General features: G+C 38.3%; 1 protein-coding gene across 4 annotated transcripts in view; it reads left to right on the top strand.

The window, feature by feature from the left end:
- Window positions 1–18,626, top strand: part of arfgef2 (ADP-ribosylation factor guanine nucleotide-exchange factor 2 (brefeldin A-inhibited)) — a 30,817-nt gene extending 12,191 nt beyond the window's left edge. The window contains exons 8-40 of one of the 4 annotated variants that reach the window (XM_047806916.1): window positions 4–119; window positions 1,133–1,266; window positions 2,395–2,629; window positions 2,718–2,817; window positions 2,921–3,060; window positions 3,639–3,747; window positions 3,881–4,070; window positions 4,167–4,278; window positions 4,354–4,559; window positions 4,712–4,796; window positions 4,906–5,077; window positions 5,249–5,400; window positions 5,584–5,712; window positions 5,809–5,967; window positions 6,080–6,227; window positions 6,761–6,857; window positions 6,936–6,976; window positions 7,234–7,403; window positions 7,552–7,703; window positions 7,794–7,966; window positions 8,068–8,228; window positions 8,319–8,449; window positions 8,539–8,668; window positions 9,170–9,305; window positions 9,967–10,105; window positions 10,874–10,931; window positions 11,153–11,267; window positions 12,988–13,068; window positions 13,216–13,355; window positions 13,527–13,704; window positions 14,204–14,342; window positions 14,994–15,111; window positions 16,956–18,626. In XM_047806916.1, the coding sequence (XP_047662872.1) occupies window positions 4–119; window positions 1,133–1,266; window positions 2,395–2,629; window positions 2,718–2,817; window positions 2,921–3,060; window positions 3,639–3,747; window positions 3,881–4,070; window positions 4,167–4,278; window positions 4,354–4,559; window positions 4,712–4,796; window positions 4,906–5,077; window positions 5,249–5,400; window positions 5,584–5,712; window positions 5,809–5,967; window positions 6,080–6,227; window positions 6,761–6,857; window positions 6,936–6,976; window positions 7,234–7,403; window positions 7,552–7,703; window positions 7,794–7,966; window positions 8,068–8,228; window positions 8,319–8,449; window positions 8,539–8,668; window positions 9,170–9,305; window positions 9,967–10,105; window positions 10,874–10,931; window positions 11,153–11,267; window positions 12,988–13,068; window positions 13,216–13,355; window positions 13,527–13,704; window positions 14,204–14,342; window positions 14,994–15,111; window positions 16,956–17,120 (4,511 nt within the window). In that variant the 3' untranslated portion in view covers window positions 17,121–18,626. Of the gene's footprint in view, window positions 1–3; window positions 120–1,132; window positions 1,267–2,394; window positions 2,630–2,717; window positions 2,818–2,920; window positions 3,061–3,638; window positions 3,748–3,880; window positions 4,071–4,166; window positions 4,279–4,353; window positions 4,560–4,711; window positions 4,797–4,905; window positions 5,078–5,245; window positions 5,401–5,583; window positions 5,713–5,808; window positions 5,968–6,079; window positions 6,228–6,760; window positions 6,858–6,935; window positions 6,977–7,233; window positions 7,404–7,551; window positions 7,704–7,793; window positions 7,967–8,067; window positions 8,229–8,318; window positions 8,450–8,538; window positions 8,669–9,169; window positions 9,306–9,966; window positions 10,106–10,873; window positions 10,932–11,152; window positions 11,268–12,987; window positions 13,069–13,215; window positions 13,356–13,526; window positions 13,705–14,203; window positions 14,343–14,993; window positions 15,112–16,955 lie in introns of all 4 variants that reach the window. The other 3 variants (XM_047806915.1, XM_047806918.1, XM_047806917.1) reach the window with 3 other exon arrangements.
- Window positions 18,627–19,511: the final 885 nt, after the last annotated feature.

Genomic DNA, 19,511 nt, shown 5'->3' with positions numbered 1-19,511 from the left:
TAGGCTTGGACCAGCATTCTGACTCTGAGTCCAAAGTGGCACTGCCTGTGACCAGGACAGACACTCAGCAAATGAATGGTGTTGTGGATGACCAAACCTCTGTGTCCTCAGACATTCTGGTAAATACAAATACGGGCATCTATTATTTGGGCCGTAGCCATCTCTAGCTTGACCCTTAAGCATTGGAAATTTGCTAAATTATTATTGCTGTGTAATGCTTTTTTCTCTTGTGGCTTCGAGTCAAGGTGACATTCTGTCTCACTGTTATCTTGTTTTTACAAGTCTCCTTGCACTTACTCAGCCCATTGTTTTTTGAACTCAGGAGATATGCGTTGCCAGGACATTACCTTTCTTCTCTTCATTGAAAAGCTGTTTATGCTACATTTAAAAAAAAGTAATAATTATAAAGTCCCCAGCTTAGTCTACAGCTGTAAAAATCTACTTACTTTTGAAGCCCACAAGGATTTCAACACATTGGTTTGTACTAGAAAGAGGACATAAAACCTGATTATATTAAACTTTTTTTTTCTTTTAGAATATGTGACAATATAATTGGAACTACAAAACTTGATAGAAATTTTAGCTCTGTATTTGTCTTAAACTATGCCAAGGAACACCCAAAGAAACAATGGTGTGTGCTCACTGGCGTCACAGGTTTTGTAGCTTCTGAAACATCTTTAGGTGGAGCTCACAGTTGATGTAGAGGTACTTTGACATACCAGATGATCGCAAGCATTCCTCAGACAAATGTCAAATAAACCAGACTAGCGTTTTTATTTTAAATATCATGCATATATATTTTTTTAGTATATGTGACAATATAGTTTGATCTACAAACCTTGATAGAAATTTTAGCTCAAATTAGACATTTCCTTTAAAATATTTTTAATAAAATGTAATATATATGTGTGTGTGTGTGTGTGTGTGTGTGTGTGTGTGTGTGTGTGTATATATATATATATATATATATATATATATATATATATATATATATATATATATATATATATATACACACAAAATAAATAAACAAACAAAGTAAACTAATTTGTATAAATGACTTCAAATGAGACCTTATTACTAATGCAGAACTGGAAATAATGTATATGATGTTCATGCCTTATGTGTGCAGGAGACTGAAGCACTTCAGAGTACACAGACAGCAGCCCGCTTCTCACACATCCTACAGAAAGACGCTTTCCTGGTTTTCCGTTCCCTTTGCAAACTATCCATGAAGCCGCTGGCTGATGGCCCACCAGACCCTAAGTGGGACATTAATCCTTTTTCTCTTTCCTCCACAAGGCAAATTTACACTGAAACCTGCATAGAAATAATGCACTTTGTTTTGAATTTCTGGCAGGATTGTATAAACTAATAGCTTATCTGGATATTTTTAACGATGCATTTCATATAGTGTCTTAGATTAATTGCTAGTGACTAACAATTCCAGTTACACATGTCGGACTGCTAGATGTTACGAAATATGAGCATGAAGACACACGCCTGTAGTGAAGCTGGAGTTTCTAAATGGTCTTTCAAGTTTTCAAGTACCAGTTAGGGGTGTATTTCAGCTTTGTGATTTTGTGCTTCAGAAAGTGTGGATGATTTTAAAGTGCACCAATAATTGTAAAATTATTGTCCTATACGAACACTGAGGCAGCACAGTTTTCCTTTTTCTCACTAGACTTTTCTGACCCACATGATTTAAAAGATGTAAATGATCTTGGAGTTAATAGAGACACAAGTAGCACTCCCAGATACGTCTTAGATCTTATCAGTGTTTTTTACACAGATGTTCAAAGTTTGCTATTCCGCTAGTTGCTACAGTGATTTGGCCTCTGGCATATGGTTAGATTATATATAAGATCCTATTTAACATTTAGGATTTACTCTGTTGCACTTAAACATATCTTTTGAAACCTCAGTAAATGCTATAGTGTTCCATAATCTATTCTTATTCTTTTACTTTACACTGTTATGGTTTTTAAGGTGCTATTGGTACATACATGCATATATACATTTATACATACATATCTGGCATGAGAACAGTAAACATTTAAATAGTAAGGATTTACATAGTACTTGAGAAAGAGGCAGTAATTAGAAAGACATGTCTCTACTTTCAGTCTATGAAGGCCAGAAGTGTGCCAAGAATCTATTAATCATTTTTGATCATGACTTTGCGTTGTAACATGGGCAGTATCTGCAGAACAGCATGCTATCACCTTTGTAACTATAATATCTCTAAAGTCAGGAAACAGGCATATGGTGTGTCATGAAAGTTCCTTCTCTCATTCCCTAAATGTGGACCAATGAACTAAACATTTATTTCTGTAAAGTTTATGTATACTTTTTTATTAAGTGGGGATATTTGTATCATTCTCTGACTCTTAGGTCTCATGAGCTTCGCTCTAAGGTGGTCTCGCTTCAGTTGCTGCTGTCAGTGCTCCAGGGGGCTGGTCCTGTGTTTCGCACACACGAGATGTTTGTGAACGCTATCAAGCAATACTTGTGTGTGGCACTGTCTAAAAACGGAGTCTCATCTGTGCCTGAGGTGTTTGAACTCTCCCTAGCCATCTTCCTCACCCTGCTGTCCCACTTTAAAGTACACCTTAAGATGCAGATTGAGGTAAGACATGGATAAAGGTATTAACTGTCAATTGGTCATATCTGCAGAACTGGATACAAACTTGATGGCTTCTCTTCGGCTTTCTCAGGTGTTTTTCAGAGAGATTTTCCTGACTATTCTAGAAACTACTACCAGCTCTTTTGAGCACAAGTGGATGGTCATCCAGACGCTGACTCGCATTTGTGCAGGTACTCACGCGGCTTCTTTGACTATGACCTGGTTTCATTAGTGAATTAGCACATATTAATTATGCTAGCATGTCTTGCACATGTCTCTCCTCTTCTCTCACAGATGCCCAGTGTGTAGTGGATATCTACGTGAACTATGACTGTGACCTAAATGCGGCAAATATTTTTGAGCGGCTGGTGAATGATCTGTCAAAAATTGCTCAAGGTCGGAGTGGGCAGGAGCTGGGAATGACTCAGCTGCAGGTAATTTCTTCAGTCTTATTATTGATGTTGCTGCACTTAGAGACAGCTAAATTGTAAAGCCTTTAATTAAAACTTGTATGTACAGTACAGTGACTTGTGAGACAGTCTACTCGGGAAAGCCCATAAAAAGTCATATGCTAAATTGCAGCTTATGAATAACTTTTCAGGCTGGTTTAAATAGCTAAACTAGATATACTCCCTTTCTGATATAGTAGCTGTCTTAACTACAAGCTACTATATAAAACTAGGCATCACTGAAACTACATTGTTTTTTGATATATGCATTTGTTTGTGTGGCTACTTTATTGTGTAGTATACAGTTGTATTAAGGTTTTAAAACTACTTATCATCATCCAGAAAAGGGGTAAACAGCTAGCTTGTTACTGAAAATAGCTCAGTTTGTTCTACTTAACCAGTGGCAACACTACCTCTAGTCCACAAGACTGGTGGCTGGATAGCTGTGTGGCAGATAGCAAAACCGACCTAAACCAAAACGTAATTGTATGAAAGTCAGATACGTCTGTGATAATTAGAAATGTCTTCTTTTTTTTTCCCCCTCTCCCTTCTTATCTTCCCAGGAGCTGAGTTTACGCAAGAAAGGATTAGAATGCCTGGTGTCTATTCTGAAATGCATGGTGGAGTGGAGCAAAGACCTGTATGTCAACCCTAACCTGCAGGCCAATCTAGGTGAACAAACAAGCTTTGTAGGATATTTACGGATTTTCTCTTACCATATTGTGTCTGCATGGTGGTCGAAATCACCTTCGGTGCTTTAGATGTCTGCACTGATGGACTCTGCTGTGTTTTGGTGTGTGTATAGGGCAGGAGCATCAGGCTGATGGAGAAGGAATAGAAGCTAAACTCCCTGAACACTTGTCCTCTCGCCGAGACAGTGTCGGCTCTCAGGACTCAGCCGTGTCGTCCAGCGTTCAGGCTTCCCAGCCTGACCATCCTGAACAGTATGAGGTTATCAAACATCAGAAAGAGATTATTGAGCATGGCATTGAGCTGTAAGTCTTTCGTTGCTGTATGTTTTTCTTTCATTATTAATATTTTTTAGCTTTGTTTGAAAAGTAATGTCTTTATTTCAATCGTGTTCTGGCTAGATTTAATAAAAAGCCCAAGAGGGGTGTGCAATACCTACAGGAACAAGGCATGCTGGGATCCTCTGCAGAGGACATCGCTCAGTTTCTGCACCAGGAGGAGAGACTCGATACAGTAGGTGTATTTATTTTCTGTGCCTTTGCTTTGATCTGGAATGTTCTCAGCTCATCTCCTGCCTCTTTTTTTAAGACTCAAGTTGGGGAGTTCCTTGGTGAGAACGCCAAGTTCAATAAGGAGGTGATGTACTGCTACGTAGACCAGCTTGACTTCTGTGGCAAGGATTTTGTGTCGGCATTGCGCACGTTCCTCGAAGGCTTCAGGTTGCCAGGAGAGGCACAGAAAATCGATCGGCTCATGGAGAAGTTTGCAGCACGCTATCTAGAGTGCAATCAGGGGTGAGGGTCTAGCAGAGTCCAACCAACAGCCTACAGATTAAAACATTGACACAGTTTTCTGTCCCATACTTATTCATATTTTTTTCCACTTATGGCCCACTTGTTAGTGAAGGTTTTTCCTTTTGCACTGACCTTCAGCTGTTTGTTTCCAGGCAGACTCTGTTCGCTAGTGCTGACACGGCCTATGTGCTCGCATACTCCATCATTATGTTAACCACCGATCTGCACAGCCCACAAGTGAGTTTAAAGAACATGAGATTAGTCGTTTCATCGTCCTTTTTGTCTGAAAAGGCTTTTTTATTTTATTAGTAGATTGTTTGCTTAATGAGTACGTTTTTCATCTCAGGTGAAGAGCAAAATGACAAAAGAACAGTACATTAAAATGAACCGTGGCATTAATGACAGTAAGGATCTGCCTGAGGAGTACCTTTCTTCTATTTATGATGAAATAGCAGGAAAGAAGATTGCCATGAAGGAGAGTAAAGAGTACTCCATCACCCCAAAGTCTAACAAGCAGGGTAAGTGCTTTTTCAGTGTGATTGAGTGGATTTTTTTTTTTACCCAGTGCTTTTATTGCATCTCTTATGTAGATTTAATAAATATGTTTTAACATATTACTAGTATTCTTTCATTTATTTAAATTTTTCTGAGCAGGAAACTAATCAAATAAGGCTACTTATTCCTAGCAGGTGTATCTAGTGAGAAACAGAGACGGCTGCTGTATAATGTGGAAATGGAGCAGATGGCTAAGACAGCTAAAGCCCTGATGGAAGCTGTGAGCCACGCTCAGGCTCCTTTCTTCAGTGCCACCCACCTAGAGCATGTCCGCCCAATGTTTAAGGTACCAGACTTTTCCCTCTTCCCTTCCCCCTTTTTAAACCATACTGCATCCGGGGTGGCTCGATTGTGAGACATGTGTCTAGCTCTGTTTTTTTAAGCTTTACTAGATCCAGCTTTACGATGTAGAAAATATGTTTTTCAGTCTAGGCATAGTGGAAAAACAAATGATGTTTGTATATTACAGTTGGCATGGACACCCCTGTTGGCAGCGTTCAGTGTGGGCCTGCAGGACTGTGATGACCAGGAGGTGGCGTCTCAGTGTCTGGAGGGAATCCGCTGTGCTATCAGGATTGCCTGCATTTTCAGCATGCAGGTGAATTCAACACACTGCACACTAATCAGTGAAGTGAATATTTGTATCTCTTTATTTCTACTAGACCTTTAACACTTGTGTATGGTGTGTGTGCAGCTGGAGCGTGATGCATATATTCAGGCCTTGGCCAGGTTTACACTGCTCACTGCTAGCTCCAGCATTACAGAAATGAAGCAGAAGAACATTGACACCATTAAGACCCTCATCACTGTAGCACACACTGACGGGAACTACTTGGGCAATTCTTGGCATGAGGTGATCATAACATTACAGCTCAGCAGTCCATTTTGGATCTTGTTAACTGTTTAGCCATGAAGTAAAGCAATAATTTCAAACATTATCTGATATCTTCTACTCACTTACATAGATTCTGCAGTGTATCAGTCAGTTAGAACTGGCTCAGCTGATTGGCACAGGAGTAAAGACGCGCTATATCTCCGGTGTTGTCCGAGACCAGGGAGGAAGCATTAAGGGCTTTCCCACAGGTGGAGAAGAGTTTATGCCTCTTGGTTTAGGTAAGCCAGTGTGTGAACATGTTTGCTGTTCTTAAGATGACTTTACACTTATTGATCCATTTGCAGAGTTCGAAGGAACAAAATAGTTACTTTGGGTTTGTTTGGTATTTGAATTGGTTTTAAACTGCATATAACTAAAAATAATCAAAAATCCTCAGCTGAGGACGTTGTAGGTCTGTAATTGTACTCACAAAACACATTTGTCAGATATTTGGTGTTTAAATAAAGGTAAATACACATTTTTTTACTGTAAAAAAACTCACAAAAATTACCTTAGAATGGAGAGCACCGAATCATATCAAACATTTTGTGTCTGCATCCTTCATTTTTGTTGTTAAGTTAAATCTCAAGAACATCAAATGTCTAAATAACTGCACCAAAGAAAAAGAGGAAAACACACCAGGAATAAAGACAAACATTTCATGGCATTATGTTAAGAACTTTTGAAGATTTGTATTTTCAAGACTCAATAGTATGAATTGCCTTTTGACTATTTTTCAGTGTATTGTTTGTGACTTCCTTTTTGATCACAGGCACACTGGTTGGAGGTCCAGACAGACGTCAGATGGCTCACATTCAGGAGTCAGTGGGGGAAACCAGCTCCCAGAGTGTAGTGGTAGCAGTGGACCGGTGAGAGAACAATGACTGCAGAAAAGCTGTACATTTAATGCTTTTTTGTGTTTCTCATTTTCCGTTTTTGTTCTCCAGAATTTTCACAGGATCCACCAGGCTTGATGGAAATGCAATTGGTATGAGCATATGTTTACAGTCGATTGATTTGTCACCATTTCTGGCTTTATTCCTGCATATGTAGTTTCTGTATTTATATTTGTTTGGAGTTATCTGGAGTTCATTGTGTAGCTGTGTAGCTTTATATTAGATCTTATACTTAAACCCATAACATTTTATATTTGGTTATACCCTCGAGTTCTTTAATATACATACAGTAGCAGCACTGAAAAAAATGTGTTCAAATCACACTTAAATGATGAACTTTTCTCTCCAGTTGACTTTGTGCGCTGGCTATGTGCGGTGTCAATGGATGAATTGGCTTCTGCTCACCAACCACGCATGTTCAGCCTGCAAAAGATTGTGGAGATCTCCTACTATAACATGAACCGCATCCGACTGCAGTGGTCCCGCATTTGGCAGGTCATAGGAGACCACTTCAACAAGGTCCACTACATCTCTGCTTCCAATGGATTTATCATTTCTAGTATTTGATTTCTTAAGCTGTAGTAGTTCATTTCTGATGTGTCCACACCATTCATGCTTTTTTTTTGTTGTTGTTTTATTTAAAAATGAAAAATTAATAAAATAAAAGGTGGGCTGCAACCCTAACGAGGATGTGGCCATCTTTGCTGTTGACTCTCTGAGACAACTTTCCATGAAGTTTTTGGAGAAAGGGGAGCTGGCCAACTTCCGCTTCCAGAAGGACTTCCTTAGGCCGTTTGAGCACATTATGAAGAAGAACAGGTCCGTGAAACCAAATCCACTGAAATCAATGATGATCGCAGAGCAGTGGTTTTACTTCAATTTCTCTCTTCCCTGTCCCCCCCAATGAAGATCTCCGACAATCCGGGACATGGTGATCCGCTGTGTAGCTCAGATGGTGAACTCACAGGCAGCGAACATTCGCTCAGGATGGAAGAACATCTTCTCTGTGTTCCACCAGGCAGCATCAGACCACGATGAGTCCATAGTGGAGCTTGCCTTCCAAACCACAGGACACATTGTCAGTGAGTGTCAGCAACTCCTCATCCGAGAGAACACTAATAAAAGTGCTTTAAATGTACAATAAGTAAGCCTTTCCACTCATTTTCTCCCCATTTCTTCTTAGTGAAAACGTTTCAGCAGCACTTTGCAGCAGCCATTGACTCGTTCCAGGATGCGGTAAAGTGTCTGTCTGAGTTTGTATGCAATGCTGCGTTCCCTGACACTAGCATGGAAGCCATCCGGCTCATTCGACACTGTGCCAAATATGTGTCTGACAGACCACAGGTGAGCACTCACACTTTACTGTAGCACACGAGTGATCTTTTAGAGACCAGATCACTCTTCTATGCTGTTTCTCAATGTCTACCTGCACAGGTACTGAGAGAGTACACTAGTGATGACATGAACGTTGCTCCTGGTGACCGGGTGTGGGTGCGAGGCTGGTTCCCTATCCTGTTCGAGCTCTCCTGTATCATCAACCGCTGCAAGCTAGACATCAGGACCAGGTGAGCTGACCTGCTTCCAAAACTCCTTCAGTCACACTCTTACTGAAATTTAGGCTGTTTACATTGTGTGCATGTATGCATGTCTTCAGAGGGCTGACTGTGATGTTTGAGATTATGAAGAGTTATGGACACACTTTTGAGAAACACTGGTGGCACGACCTGTTCCGCATCGTCTTCCGCATCTTTGACAACATGAAACTTCCAGAACAGCAGACTGAGGTGAACAAGTATAGGCTAGGCCATTGGCCTTAAATGGAAAACTTGTATTTAAAGTAATGCTTGTGCATGTCTGATTAACAAAATTATTATTATAGATGTCTAAAGGCAAAGTTTGGGGGCCTAATAAATGTTTATATTAAAAATATGTTTAGAAAGGATTTTTAATTTTTAATTATTAAGCCAAACCTATTTGCATTTGTATGAGATATATTTGCATTATTGATTCCTTCTTAACTACAATTATGAGCTGGTGTCAGTTCTTTACAAGGTAAAAGCAGTACACATACTTTTCTGTTACATTCATTTTCTGTACCTGTTCTTGTAATTTTTTCCCCTACAGCACAGATTTGGTATACAGAGTATTACATTGCTAGAAAGCCATTCTTTTAAGATTTATCTCTCTGCTGCAAAATTAGTGACCTGTTGAATCCTTGCAATTATTTCGAGAACAAATAACCAGCAAATATCAGACAGTCTCTGCTGTTCTTTTGTCTTCCACAGAAAACCGAATGGATGACCACTACATGTAACCATGCACTCTATGCTATTTGTGACGTCTTCACGGAGTTCTACGAGCCGCTCAGCGAGGTGTTGCTGGTCGATGTTTTTGCTCAGCTGCAGTGGTGTGTCAGACAAGGTACAGCTTTCAATTACTCACCCAAACACACTCATTGCTACATGAGTTCATGCATCACATGGTATGTGACCTACAGAACATTGCTCATTAGTGATGCTCATCATGCTGGTGATCACTTTAATGCAGAGGAAAGGTCAGATTTTTTATCTTTAAGGTGTTTTTCACTGGTTTAAAAAAAACACAAACCTGGCCCAAACAAGTAAATAAAAACTTGTTGTTCTGCTTCTATTTCATTTCCCACCATTTTGCAAGACAGTCAAAATGGAGCAAGTGTTTATATTACCATTATTTTGTTTGATTATCTGTTTAGTTAACAAACATACAGGCCTCAATCAAATTACTGGTGAAAAGGATATTTTGTCAATAATAATAAAACCATAAATCTGCACATGACTGACTAAATCTGTTTAATGGAAAATATCGTTATCGAAATAGTAAAAATGTCTCTAATGTTGCCGTCTATAAATTGTTGTTGTGTTCATTCAAGTTAAGAAATAAAGCACCACAATGTTGTTTTTGATGACACAAATACATGTCAATGTGCCAAACCTCCAACTGAAACAACTGCTACTAAAATGTAGCCATTAAAATAACAGCTCCAGATTTCTGGTGGCAAAAGTTCTTTTGCTGCTTTTACATGCTCTTTACTCTGTGTCCTTAGATAATGAGCAGCTAGCACGTTCAGGCACCAACTGCTTGGAAAACTTGGTTATCCAGAATGGAGAGAAGTTCAGTGGGGAAGTTTGGGATATCACCTGTACTTGCATGCTGGAAATCTTCCAGTCTACCAGCCCTCATGCGTACGACACTTACTGTACACACACTACTGTCTGCTTTCAGCTTAGTGATGAACACACTAATATTTATTTTAAATTAATTTTTCAGGATTGTACAAATCAGTAGCTTGTGCCAGAGATGGACAAGCAGGTTTCACGACAATGCAATTTTTTTTTATTCATTGTTCTTGTGGGAACATGTTCTCCACTCCCCTATGCGTATGAAATGCACATACCTTACAGTGGTGTGCACGTTAACGCCGTAAGTGTAGCACAAGCTACTGGTTCTGCATCTATCCACCTCCCTGTACTACACAGAATTGAAGAACTGTTCTTACTACAGAGCCTTGCACAGTACATGTTGATGCTAATAATATATTGAGCACAATGTTTTCATTTAGCACAAACTGTAGACAGCTTGTGACTAAAAACATTTGAGGAGAAATTAAAGATGCTACCCAGAGACAAATATATTTCACTTGCAATGAGAGAACAGTATACCAAAGGTTATCATATGTTATTACATTGGCACTTCTTTGGTGTTGTCAGTTAGGATTCTGGCCAATTGAAACAGTACAGTACTGCTTGCCAAGTTACTAACTAATGAATTTATGATTTGGCCACACCTGCATTTATTAATGATATTAATATTTACCTTTTTTTTTTAACCATCTTGATTGCCTAATGCTAACAACAGGCTCATGAAGCTGGTTTGTGAGGCAACTGTGTGACTGTATGAAATGCTTATAATTAAATACACCTGACCTGATGTGATTATTGTCCTTTTAATAGCTTGTTGACATGGAGACCAGCTGGGCAGGAAGAGGAGGTGGGAGATGGGAAACACATGGTGAGATGACTAACATAAGCAAATATCTCACACGCACATATACACACACCATGATAAAGATACATGGAGATAATCATCAACTAAATGGCACTCTGATGTTCATGTGCCAGTAACAATCTTGTTCGATGTCTTTGAACACTGACACACCTTTGTTAGAGATCACGTTAAACAAACTATATTTCTGACATGACATCCAATACAAACTGTACCGTGTTTTTCAGGATGTGGAAATGGACTCTCAGTCTCAGAGCAGCTTTGAGAGGACACTGTCAGAGAGAGGACAGAGTCAGATGTCCACAGCTAGTGATGAGGCCTGGAGGGGAAAGCCCCATGCACGTAAGCAGTAAACGTATCTTTTCTCATCTACTATGTTTACCATGAACTTCCTATTCTCTCTGATACCATAGAATCATCTGGGGGTTCCCAGTTTGCATGAAATCCATATTAACTGTGAGTAAATCTCACTTATCTTATTTTGTGTATTCTATTTTAAGGCTTTGTTGTCATACTCTGGAAAAAATTTACTATGATCTATAAATGTTATCAGTGCTGTCTTTGATGTGATCACACAAGTAAATTTTATAAAGGAGGAAAGACTTGAAAGGAAGTGTAGAAGAAACACTGGGGGGCAGTTTTTAATACTTCTTGATTATTTTTTTTATGTTTTACTTGTGTACAAGTATAAAATTAAGTAATAAACAGCACACAAATTAATTAATTAACAAATGCTAATATAAGAGTGATAGAATAGTGTTGTTGTTCTATGGTCCTAATGAAGAAACACTTGTCAAATAAAGTGTAGATGGTCATGCAGGAGGAAATAACTCCTCTTACCACATCACTTCTCTCACAGACTAAATCAATTATATCTTGACGTAAATTCAGGTTAAAATAGACAGAATGGTATACGAAGAGCTTCAGATGAATGGTCCCTGATGGATGGATAAAGCAACAGTTAAACCCATGGTTACGTCTCAAATAGCTTCATAGCTCCCTGGGGTGTGAGTTAGTATATCCTGTATATGAGTTCAGGCACTGGTAAAGACTCTGGCTCTCATTACACCAGGACACTGATGACTCTAGTGACATTCAAATTTCCACTGCAAAAAACAAACAAAATATTTGTTATAGATTTAATCGAAATTTGTTACCTTGATAACACACATTTCTGTTATGGTACTTCAATCAGGATTCAACTGCCAGTTTTTTTTCCAACTGAGTTGAGCTGACTGAGACGCATCTCAAGAAAATGACACTTAATATATCATCAGCTGTTTTAGTGCAACACAGTAAACCTGAACACTTTCAATCTAACATGGAGCCCTGATACAGTTAATTTATTCTGGTCATTCTGTCATCCACAACCTTGCCTGCTGTTAATAATGCCGACTGTTTCCATAGTTTTATCTCAGATTTGAAATTGATAATCATGCTTAAATACTCTCATAAATATGCAAATACCATCTGAAAACCATGTTCTGGTTAAGGTTGTAAAATATAGGCATTAAATTCATTACTCAGTTTATAGTAGAAAAGCATAAACACTTATATAGCAAGGACTGGCATGTTATTTTAGTTACTGGTTGTAAATTAAGGCTCCTTTCACCAAGGAATGTTGTGTTATGGCTAACAAATAAGTTTTCTTTCTGTTAAATGTTTCATTAAATGTTAAAAGGTTCATTACTAGCTAGGTAGCTAGCTGTTACCATACAAACTGCCTCGATAAATACAAAGTGTATTCAGCAACAGACAAATTACACATTACATTGACATTAATATTTCTGGCATTTGGCAGATGCCTTTATCTAATGCAACATACATTTATCTTAATCACAAAAGCAGTTGAGAGTTAAACGATTTGCTAGGATTTGAACTCACTACCTTCAAATGAAGGGGAAATCTGTTAGAACTTCATAGCAAATAAGAAAGTGTAGAATGCCAAAATGTCACCTTAAGACATTTCAGCTATTATAATTTTGACCTTGTGGTTTGTAGTAACAAAAAGTAGTTTTCACATTTTCACTTCCCACCTGTGTCTGTCATGACAATGCTTAAGGAATCATGAACATGCTTCACCGTGTACACATGGACGCTAAGACACGAGTACTGAATAAAGGAATGTTCAGTAATAAAGGAGGTGAAGAAATATTATAGTCTACTGATTAATATAATGATATTCATAATCAGTAAAATATTAGAAAGCTTTATATGCTTTCTAATATACAACTGTGTATACGCTGTGTAATATTGTGCTGTTCTAAGAGTTGTGTTCTGTGTGTTGCAGGAGTTTCGGACCAGAGGCTGTTTGCAGGGCTCCTCATCAAGTGTGTGGTGCAGCTGGAGCTCATTCAGACCATAGATAACATTGTCTTCTACCCAGCCACCAGCAAAAAGGAAGACGCTGAGAACATGGCTGCTGCTCTGGTATGTCTCTCAATCTTATTCTTTATTTTTAAAATGTTCCTTTTTTCCGCATGGGTTAGCATTTGCATGTTACAGAATGAAGCTGTATTTTAACGTGGGTGCAGCCATGCAGAAGACTTGCAGAGCCAGCAGAGTTGAGGTTCTGGTGTTTTGTGTGTCCTTCGCATTCAGAGAGATTCTCTGGAGGAGAACGAGGTGGGTGAACCAAAGGGTGAGTCAGAGCAAGGCATGTATGGGCATCTTTCTCCTCAGCACCTCTTCAAGCTGCTCGACTGCCTACTTGAGTCACACAGCTTCGCTAAAACCTTCAACTCCAACAACGAGCAGAGGACAGCGCTCTGGAGGGCAGGTTAGTCTCCTCCATATATACATATAGAAAATTAGACTTGCTCATTAAGCCAGAGCCATATTTTTGTTGTTTGAAGAAGACTATCTAGACGTTTTGTTTGAAGAAAACTATCACCTAAGTCTTCAAAGTTACAGCATACTTAGAATGTCTGATACTTTCATGAATATAATTTAGATTACAACAGTGTCTGCTTACATAATTAGAATTTGCTCAATTGTTTATGAGCTAGCCACTGATTTTTCAAGTAACACAATTCACTAGTATTAGTTAACATCAGTATCTTTTTTGGTATGTACACACGTCAACACAAATTGATTATTCATGTCAGTCTGTAAAGAGATCACAATCTGTAAAGTATCTTGTCAACAATTAGTATGCATGTTCCTGGTGTTCTCTGATCAGCTATTCAATAATCTGCCAATTACTTGCTTGCAATTACAAAGTACTTGCTATTTGGTTGATAATGAGGTTTTGCCTGCCTTTGTGTTTCTTAATGCAGGATTCAAGGGAAAGTCCAAACCTAACCTACTGAAGCAGGAGACGAGCAGCTTGGCCTGCAGTTTGAGGATACTGTTCCAAATGTATTCGGACAAGCAATTGCAGGGCGCATGGCACGACATCCAGACTCGACTGCTACTGTGAGTTTGCACTCGGAAGGGCCCACAGAGGTTAACAATAACCTTATGCTTTCTTATAACAACTCATGCTAGCAAGTAGCAAATGAAACATCTGGATGTAATAACGTGTATTAATCCACATCCGCAATTTACTGTCATTTATTTTGATTGCTACTTTGCTTTTGTAACAGATATTCATAATTTGTAATTTGAAAGAAATAGATGTAGAGACTAGTTAGTGCACCTTTTAGTTCTGGGTGTCCAGACAGATTTTAGTTTCAGCCAACTCGTCCCCACTGCAACCTCAGATTTCAGTTCTTGGCTAAAAGAGTTGTATACACATTGTGCTCCTACCACATAATTCCATGAATGCACAGGCATGCTAGTGTTCCTAATAAAGTGGCTGGTCAGGACAATTTCTAAAAACATTTATGAAGTGTCTTCTTTAATGTTTTTATTTTACCAGTGTAAGGCTGGTGGAGTGGCAGACTTTATGTACATGGTTATCACATGAGAGGGTGGCTTTGAAGTTCTTGCGATTTAAAATTTCAGTAGGAGTTTATCAGGAGTTTTCATTTGTATGTTCATTCATAATGAGTAGATGCTCATTGAAACGTCAGTGTTCGCCTCACTAAAGTAATTGTGCATTTTATTCTCTTGCTTCTTCCATAGTGTGTGCAGTGAAGCCTTGGCCTACTTTATCAGCCTAACCTCAGAGAGTCACCGAGAGGCCTGGACCAGCTTACTGCTGCTCCTACTCACAAGAACACTCAGGCTCCCTGATGACAAGGTAAAATATATATATATATATACACTATATTTAAATATATATAAATATGACCCAAAACATCATCAGATTTTTTTTAAAGTATGCAAAGTGAACACAATCAAACAAATGAGCCAACTATATTATACTTCTTCATTTAATTATTGAGAAAAATGATCCAGCATTACATATCTGTGACTTGCAAAAAAAAAAGTGAACCTTTACTTACCGTTATTGCTGCACAAGGGCTTACAACAGATACATGTGAAAGCAAAGTTTCCGGTAACTTTTGATCAGTTCTGCACAACAGCTTAGAAGAATTGTATTCCATTCCTTAGTACATTAATAGCTTCAACACTTGGATTTTACTGGGTTTCTTCATATTAACTGCTTGCTTCAGGTCCTTCAAGTATAAGGTTCTTTTTCTGGAACACACAGTATTTTCCTTTCTCCAAAAATAATGCTTCTTATTTTAAAACAAAAAGTATTATTTTGGTCTCATTCATCCACTAATTAATTTTCCAATAGTCCTCTGACTTTTCCACATGATCTTTAGCAAACATCATGGGCATGATGAATTCTTGACAATGAATTCTTTTTGAAGAGTAATGGCTTTCTCCTTGCAACTCTGCCTTGCACACCAAGGTGTTCAGTGTTCACCTGATGGCAGACTCATGAACATTACCATAAGTCAAAGTAAAAGAGGCTTTTAGTTGCTTAAAAGTTACCCTGTATTCCTTTCTATTACATTTGCTTTTGGAGTGATCTTTGTTGGTTGACCACTTCTGGGAATGTATCAATGGACTTAACTTTCCTACGTCTTTTGAGAGAATTTTGTAACCTTTTCCAGCTTGATGAGCAACAATAACTCTTTCTAAAGGCCTCAGAAATCTCCATTGTGTTTGCAATGATCCTCTCCCACAAATACACATCATGAACATCAGATTTTGATATATTTCTGTTCTTTAAATAAATTAGGCCACTCATAGAGACCTGATTGTCATCTCCTCGACTGAAATCGGACTGACTCTAATTTGACCTTGAAATTAAGTACTAAACCTAGAGGTTCACATTCTTTTGCCTCTCACAGATATATACTATTGGAACATTTTCGTGAATAAAAAAATTAGCAAGTATAAATTATATTTGTCTGACCTTTATGATTGGGTTCACTTTGTCTGCTTTTGGGACTTGTGTGAAAATTGGATGATGTTTTGGGTTCTATTATATAGAAATCTAGAAATTTATAAAGGGTTCAAAAACTTTCAAGCAATAATGTATGTGTATATGTATGTAAAACTGTAACTGAAAATTAAAGCCCACACAGTTTTTCATTGTCACCAGTCAGTTTAAGATGCATATTCAAATTTTTGGTGTCAGGAAACTGAATGGTTTTCTTTTACACTGCTGCGTAGGAGAGTTTAATGGTTTTGCTGATGAGCTTGTTATTTCCTGCATGATGACCCTGATTTGAATATATTCCCCTTATCCCTCAGGTTTGTATGGTAAACCTCACTTGCAGGAAACTCCTAACTGATAAGTCAAACTGTCAGTGTAAATCTGGGATCTTCCTTTACATACAGAGGTCATCGTACTGATAGAAAGCTGACAGCCTCAGGAGCTTTCCCTGACTTTCCTGCTAGAGATAACATTAGTACTGATCCACCTCTCTGGAAACACCATATGCTTTTTGTTCCCTTAATTGGACAATTTAAAATTAAGAGTAATATAGGATCTAGTTTTCAGTGGTGATCTGTAACTAACATCCTCCTAAAATTTGTGATTATTACTTAAATTTCTCACACCTTTTTTTGTGTGTATTCACTGTATTGCTGTCTTAATAAACCCACTCTTTTATCACCTTCCAGTTCAAGCCACATGCCTCATGTTACTACCCCCACCTATGTGAGATGATGCAATTTGACCTTATCCCTGAGCTGCGTGCTGTCCTGCGTCGTTTCTTCCTCCGCATCGGTTCAGTCTTCCACATCGCCACCCCAGAGATGGCACACACACGAGCCACCGACTCATAGGCCTCTGCATGACGTGTGTGTGTGTGTGTGTGTGTCTGTGTGTGTGTGTACTATGGGATGAGGAGGCAGGAAGTGATTTAAAAACCTTAAGTGTTCCATATCCCTCCTCGGGTGTGAAGAACCATGCAGGATCTGGGTTCTGTGTGTGTAAAACTTACTCGCCGTGTCTGGATCTCATGACCTTTTCACCCTTCTGCTCCTTTTGAAGAGAGAACAGCACTGTGAGCCAGCAGAGCTTTTTCTCTATGCTGACTGTTGAAGATACTGTGCAGCTCAGTCAAATCATATCATTTATACCACAACAGAGGGGGCAGTATGACAAAAATAATTAATTTATTAACCATATGGTTATCTATCCTGTTCCTGATTGTTACTTGTTGATTTTTGTTTTGTTTTTTTATATATATTTTTTGTTGATCTCTATCATTTTTGTCACTATGTCAACAAACAGCAATGTCCCAAAGTACAGAGCTGGAAGAGCAAGAGCTAAATTTACCATTTACACATTTGGTACATGAAGCAAGATTATGCCTCTCTCTGATAAACGATTTACTAAATCCTCAGTCAGGATTCATAGCAAGAGATAGAATGTTTGGGCAGTGAATGTATACCTGCTGTGTTAATAATCTCTTTTGGTATAATTTGATCATTTCTATTAGGAGCATTAATGACCAGCAGTGCAAATGACACACTCCTGCTGGTTTCTCCAATCATACTGCATTCATATAACACAGAAGTGAAACATAACTTTTGAATTCCAGCTTTAGGTCTTGTGTGTGCCAGGTTACCAGTGAGAATTTTGAAAATGGAGATGATTATCTCCTCTTCTGATGAGCATTTTAATAAGAATACAGATTAACGGTTAAATTGAGTTGACTTAATATTGGCCAGGGACAGTAGAGCTGCTCACATTTCTTTTTGATTTCATCATATGTTCTGTTCATTCCATTAACTCGGTAATACACACTACACACCACCATAAACGTGCAAACAAACTCTTTGGCTGGGAAAATGTTAAGAAAATGCCTGGTCCATTTGCCTATATTTAAGGAAACTTGTAGGTTGCCTTTCTGTTTTTCCTACTAGGTGGAAAGTCCCTGCTTAGTGGACGGATTCATCGTCTTTCCAGATCCATCGTCAGCTGAGCTTTTCCCCCCAGTATTCAGTGTGATCAAGTCAGCTTGCTTCATTATCTTGCAGTGTTGCCATGAACAACACCAAGCAAATGATTAAAAAAAGGTTACATCTACTGTATAATGCAGATTTGTTTATACTTGAGTATAACAGTATAAAGCCTCTGTAGTAACAGAGCGTATGAAGCTTGGGATTCGATTTTATGCGGATGTATTTAATTCTTTGAAGTGCATTTAAATATTTTCTGAAAGCATTCCTTCCCTTGCAACTATATGTCTACTTTGCGCCCCTGATGTACGGGGAATATAAATATATACAGTAAGAAAAAATATGAAGTGTAAAGTTTTCATGTAAAATAAAGAATTAAATGCACTACACATTGTGGTGTCAACTTCCTTGCATGGGGTTTTCTCCCTCAAAAAACAATGTTTCTTTCACTCCAGTCCTTTTCATGCTTCCTGTATCTGGACTGAACTCGGATAAGGTTTTTAACCACATGCACTTACACTTGCAGTCAATTGCATCTCTGGCTCATTACACTCAAACTCTGACTTTCAACTGGCTTCATATGGTGGTTTTTTCTTTTTCTTTCTTTTTTAAGTAACCTACGTTTTAAAAATGCCATCATTCACAGAGAAAGGGGCATTTTCACTAACCCATGGACACAGAGAACCCGCTCTCAAACCTGCAGTGGTTTATCAGTGTGTGGTCCAGGGATGCATCTGCAATTTTAGTATTATTTTAATGATATCATGTGTCAGATTATATATTACAGATTATCATGTGTGAGATATATATATATATATATATATATATATATATATATATATATATATATATATATATATATATATATATATATATATTATACACACACAGAGAGAGAGAGATAGTACATAACGTATATGTTTTTTATTGTTAGACTATACTTCTCATTGTGCCCTGCCTGGGGGGAAAAAATAATGTTTTGATAAACTCCACTAAATGTAAAGCTTTGTTTGATGTGGATTGAGCAGAGGATGCTGACGGTGAAAGGAAGTAAACACCACAGCAAGACCATTAAGGGTAATAGTTTCAGGGGTGGTTTTACACGAGTAGTTCACTCTCAGAGTCTTTTAAATCATTACAAAATAGACGTTTGAGTCTTAAGTCTTAAAAACACACTTTGAATTCCGGCCAGGGTTTGTTTTCGATCCCACCTAAACACCAACATTATCTACCGCAATGAAATAAGTTCTTAAGAAGCTGAATCCACAC

This window comes from Tachysurus fulvidraco, chromosome 23, assembly GCF_022655615.1.
Source record: "Tachysurus fulvidraco isolate hzauxx_2018 chromosome 23, HZAU_PFXX_2.0, whole genome shotgun sequence".
Lineage (NCBI taxonomy): Eukaryota > Metazoa > Chordata > Actinopteri > Siluriformes > Bagridae > Tachysurus > Tachysurus fulvidraco.
This window is presented reverse-complemented; position numbering and strand designations above follow the sequence as displayed.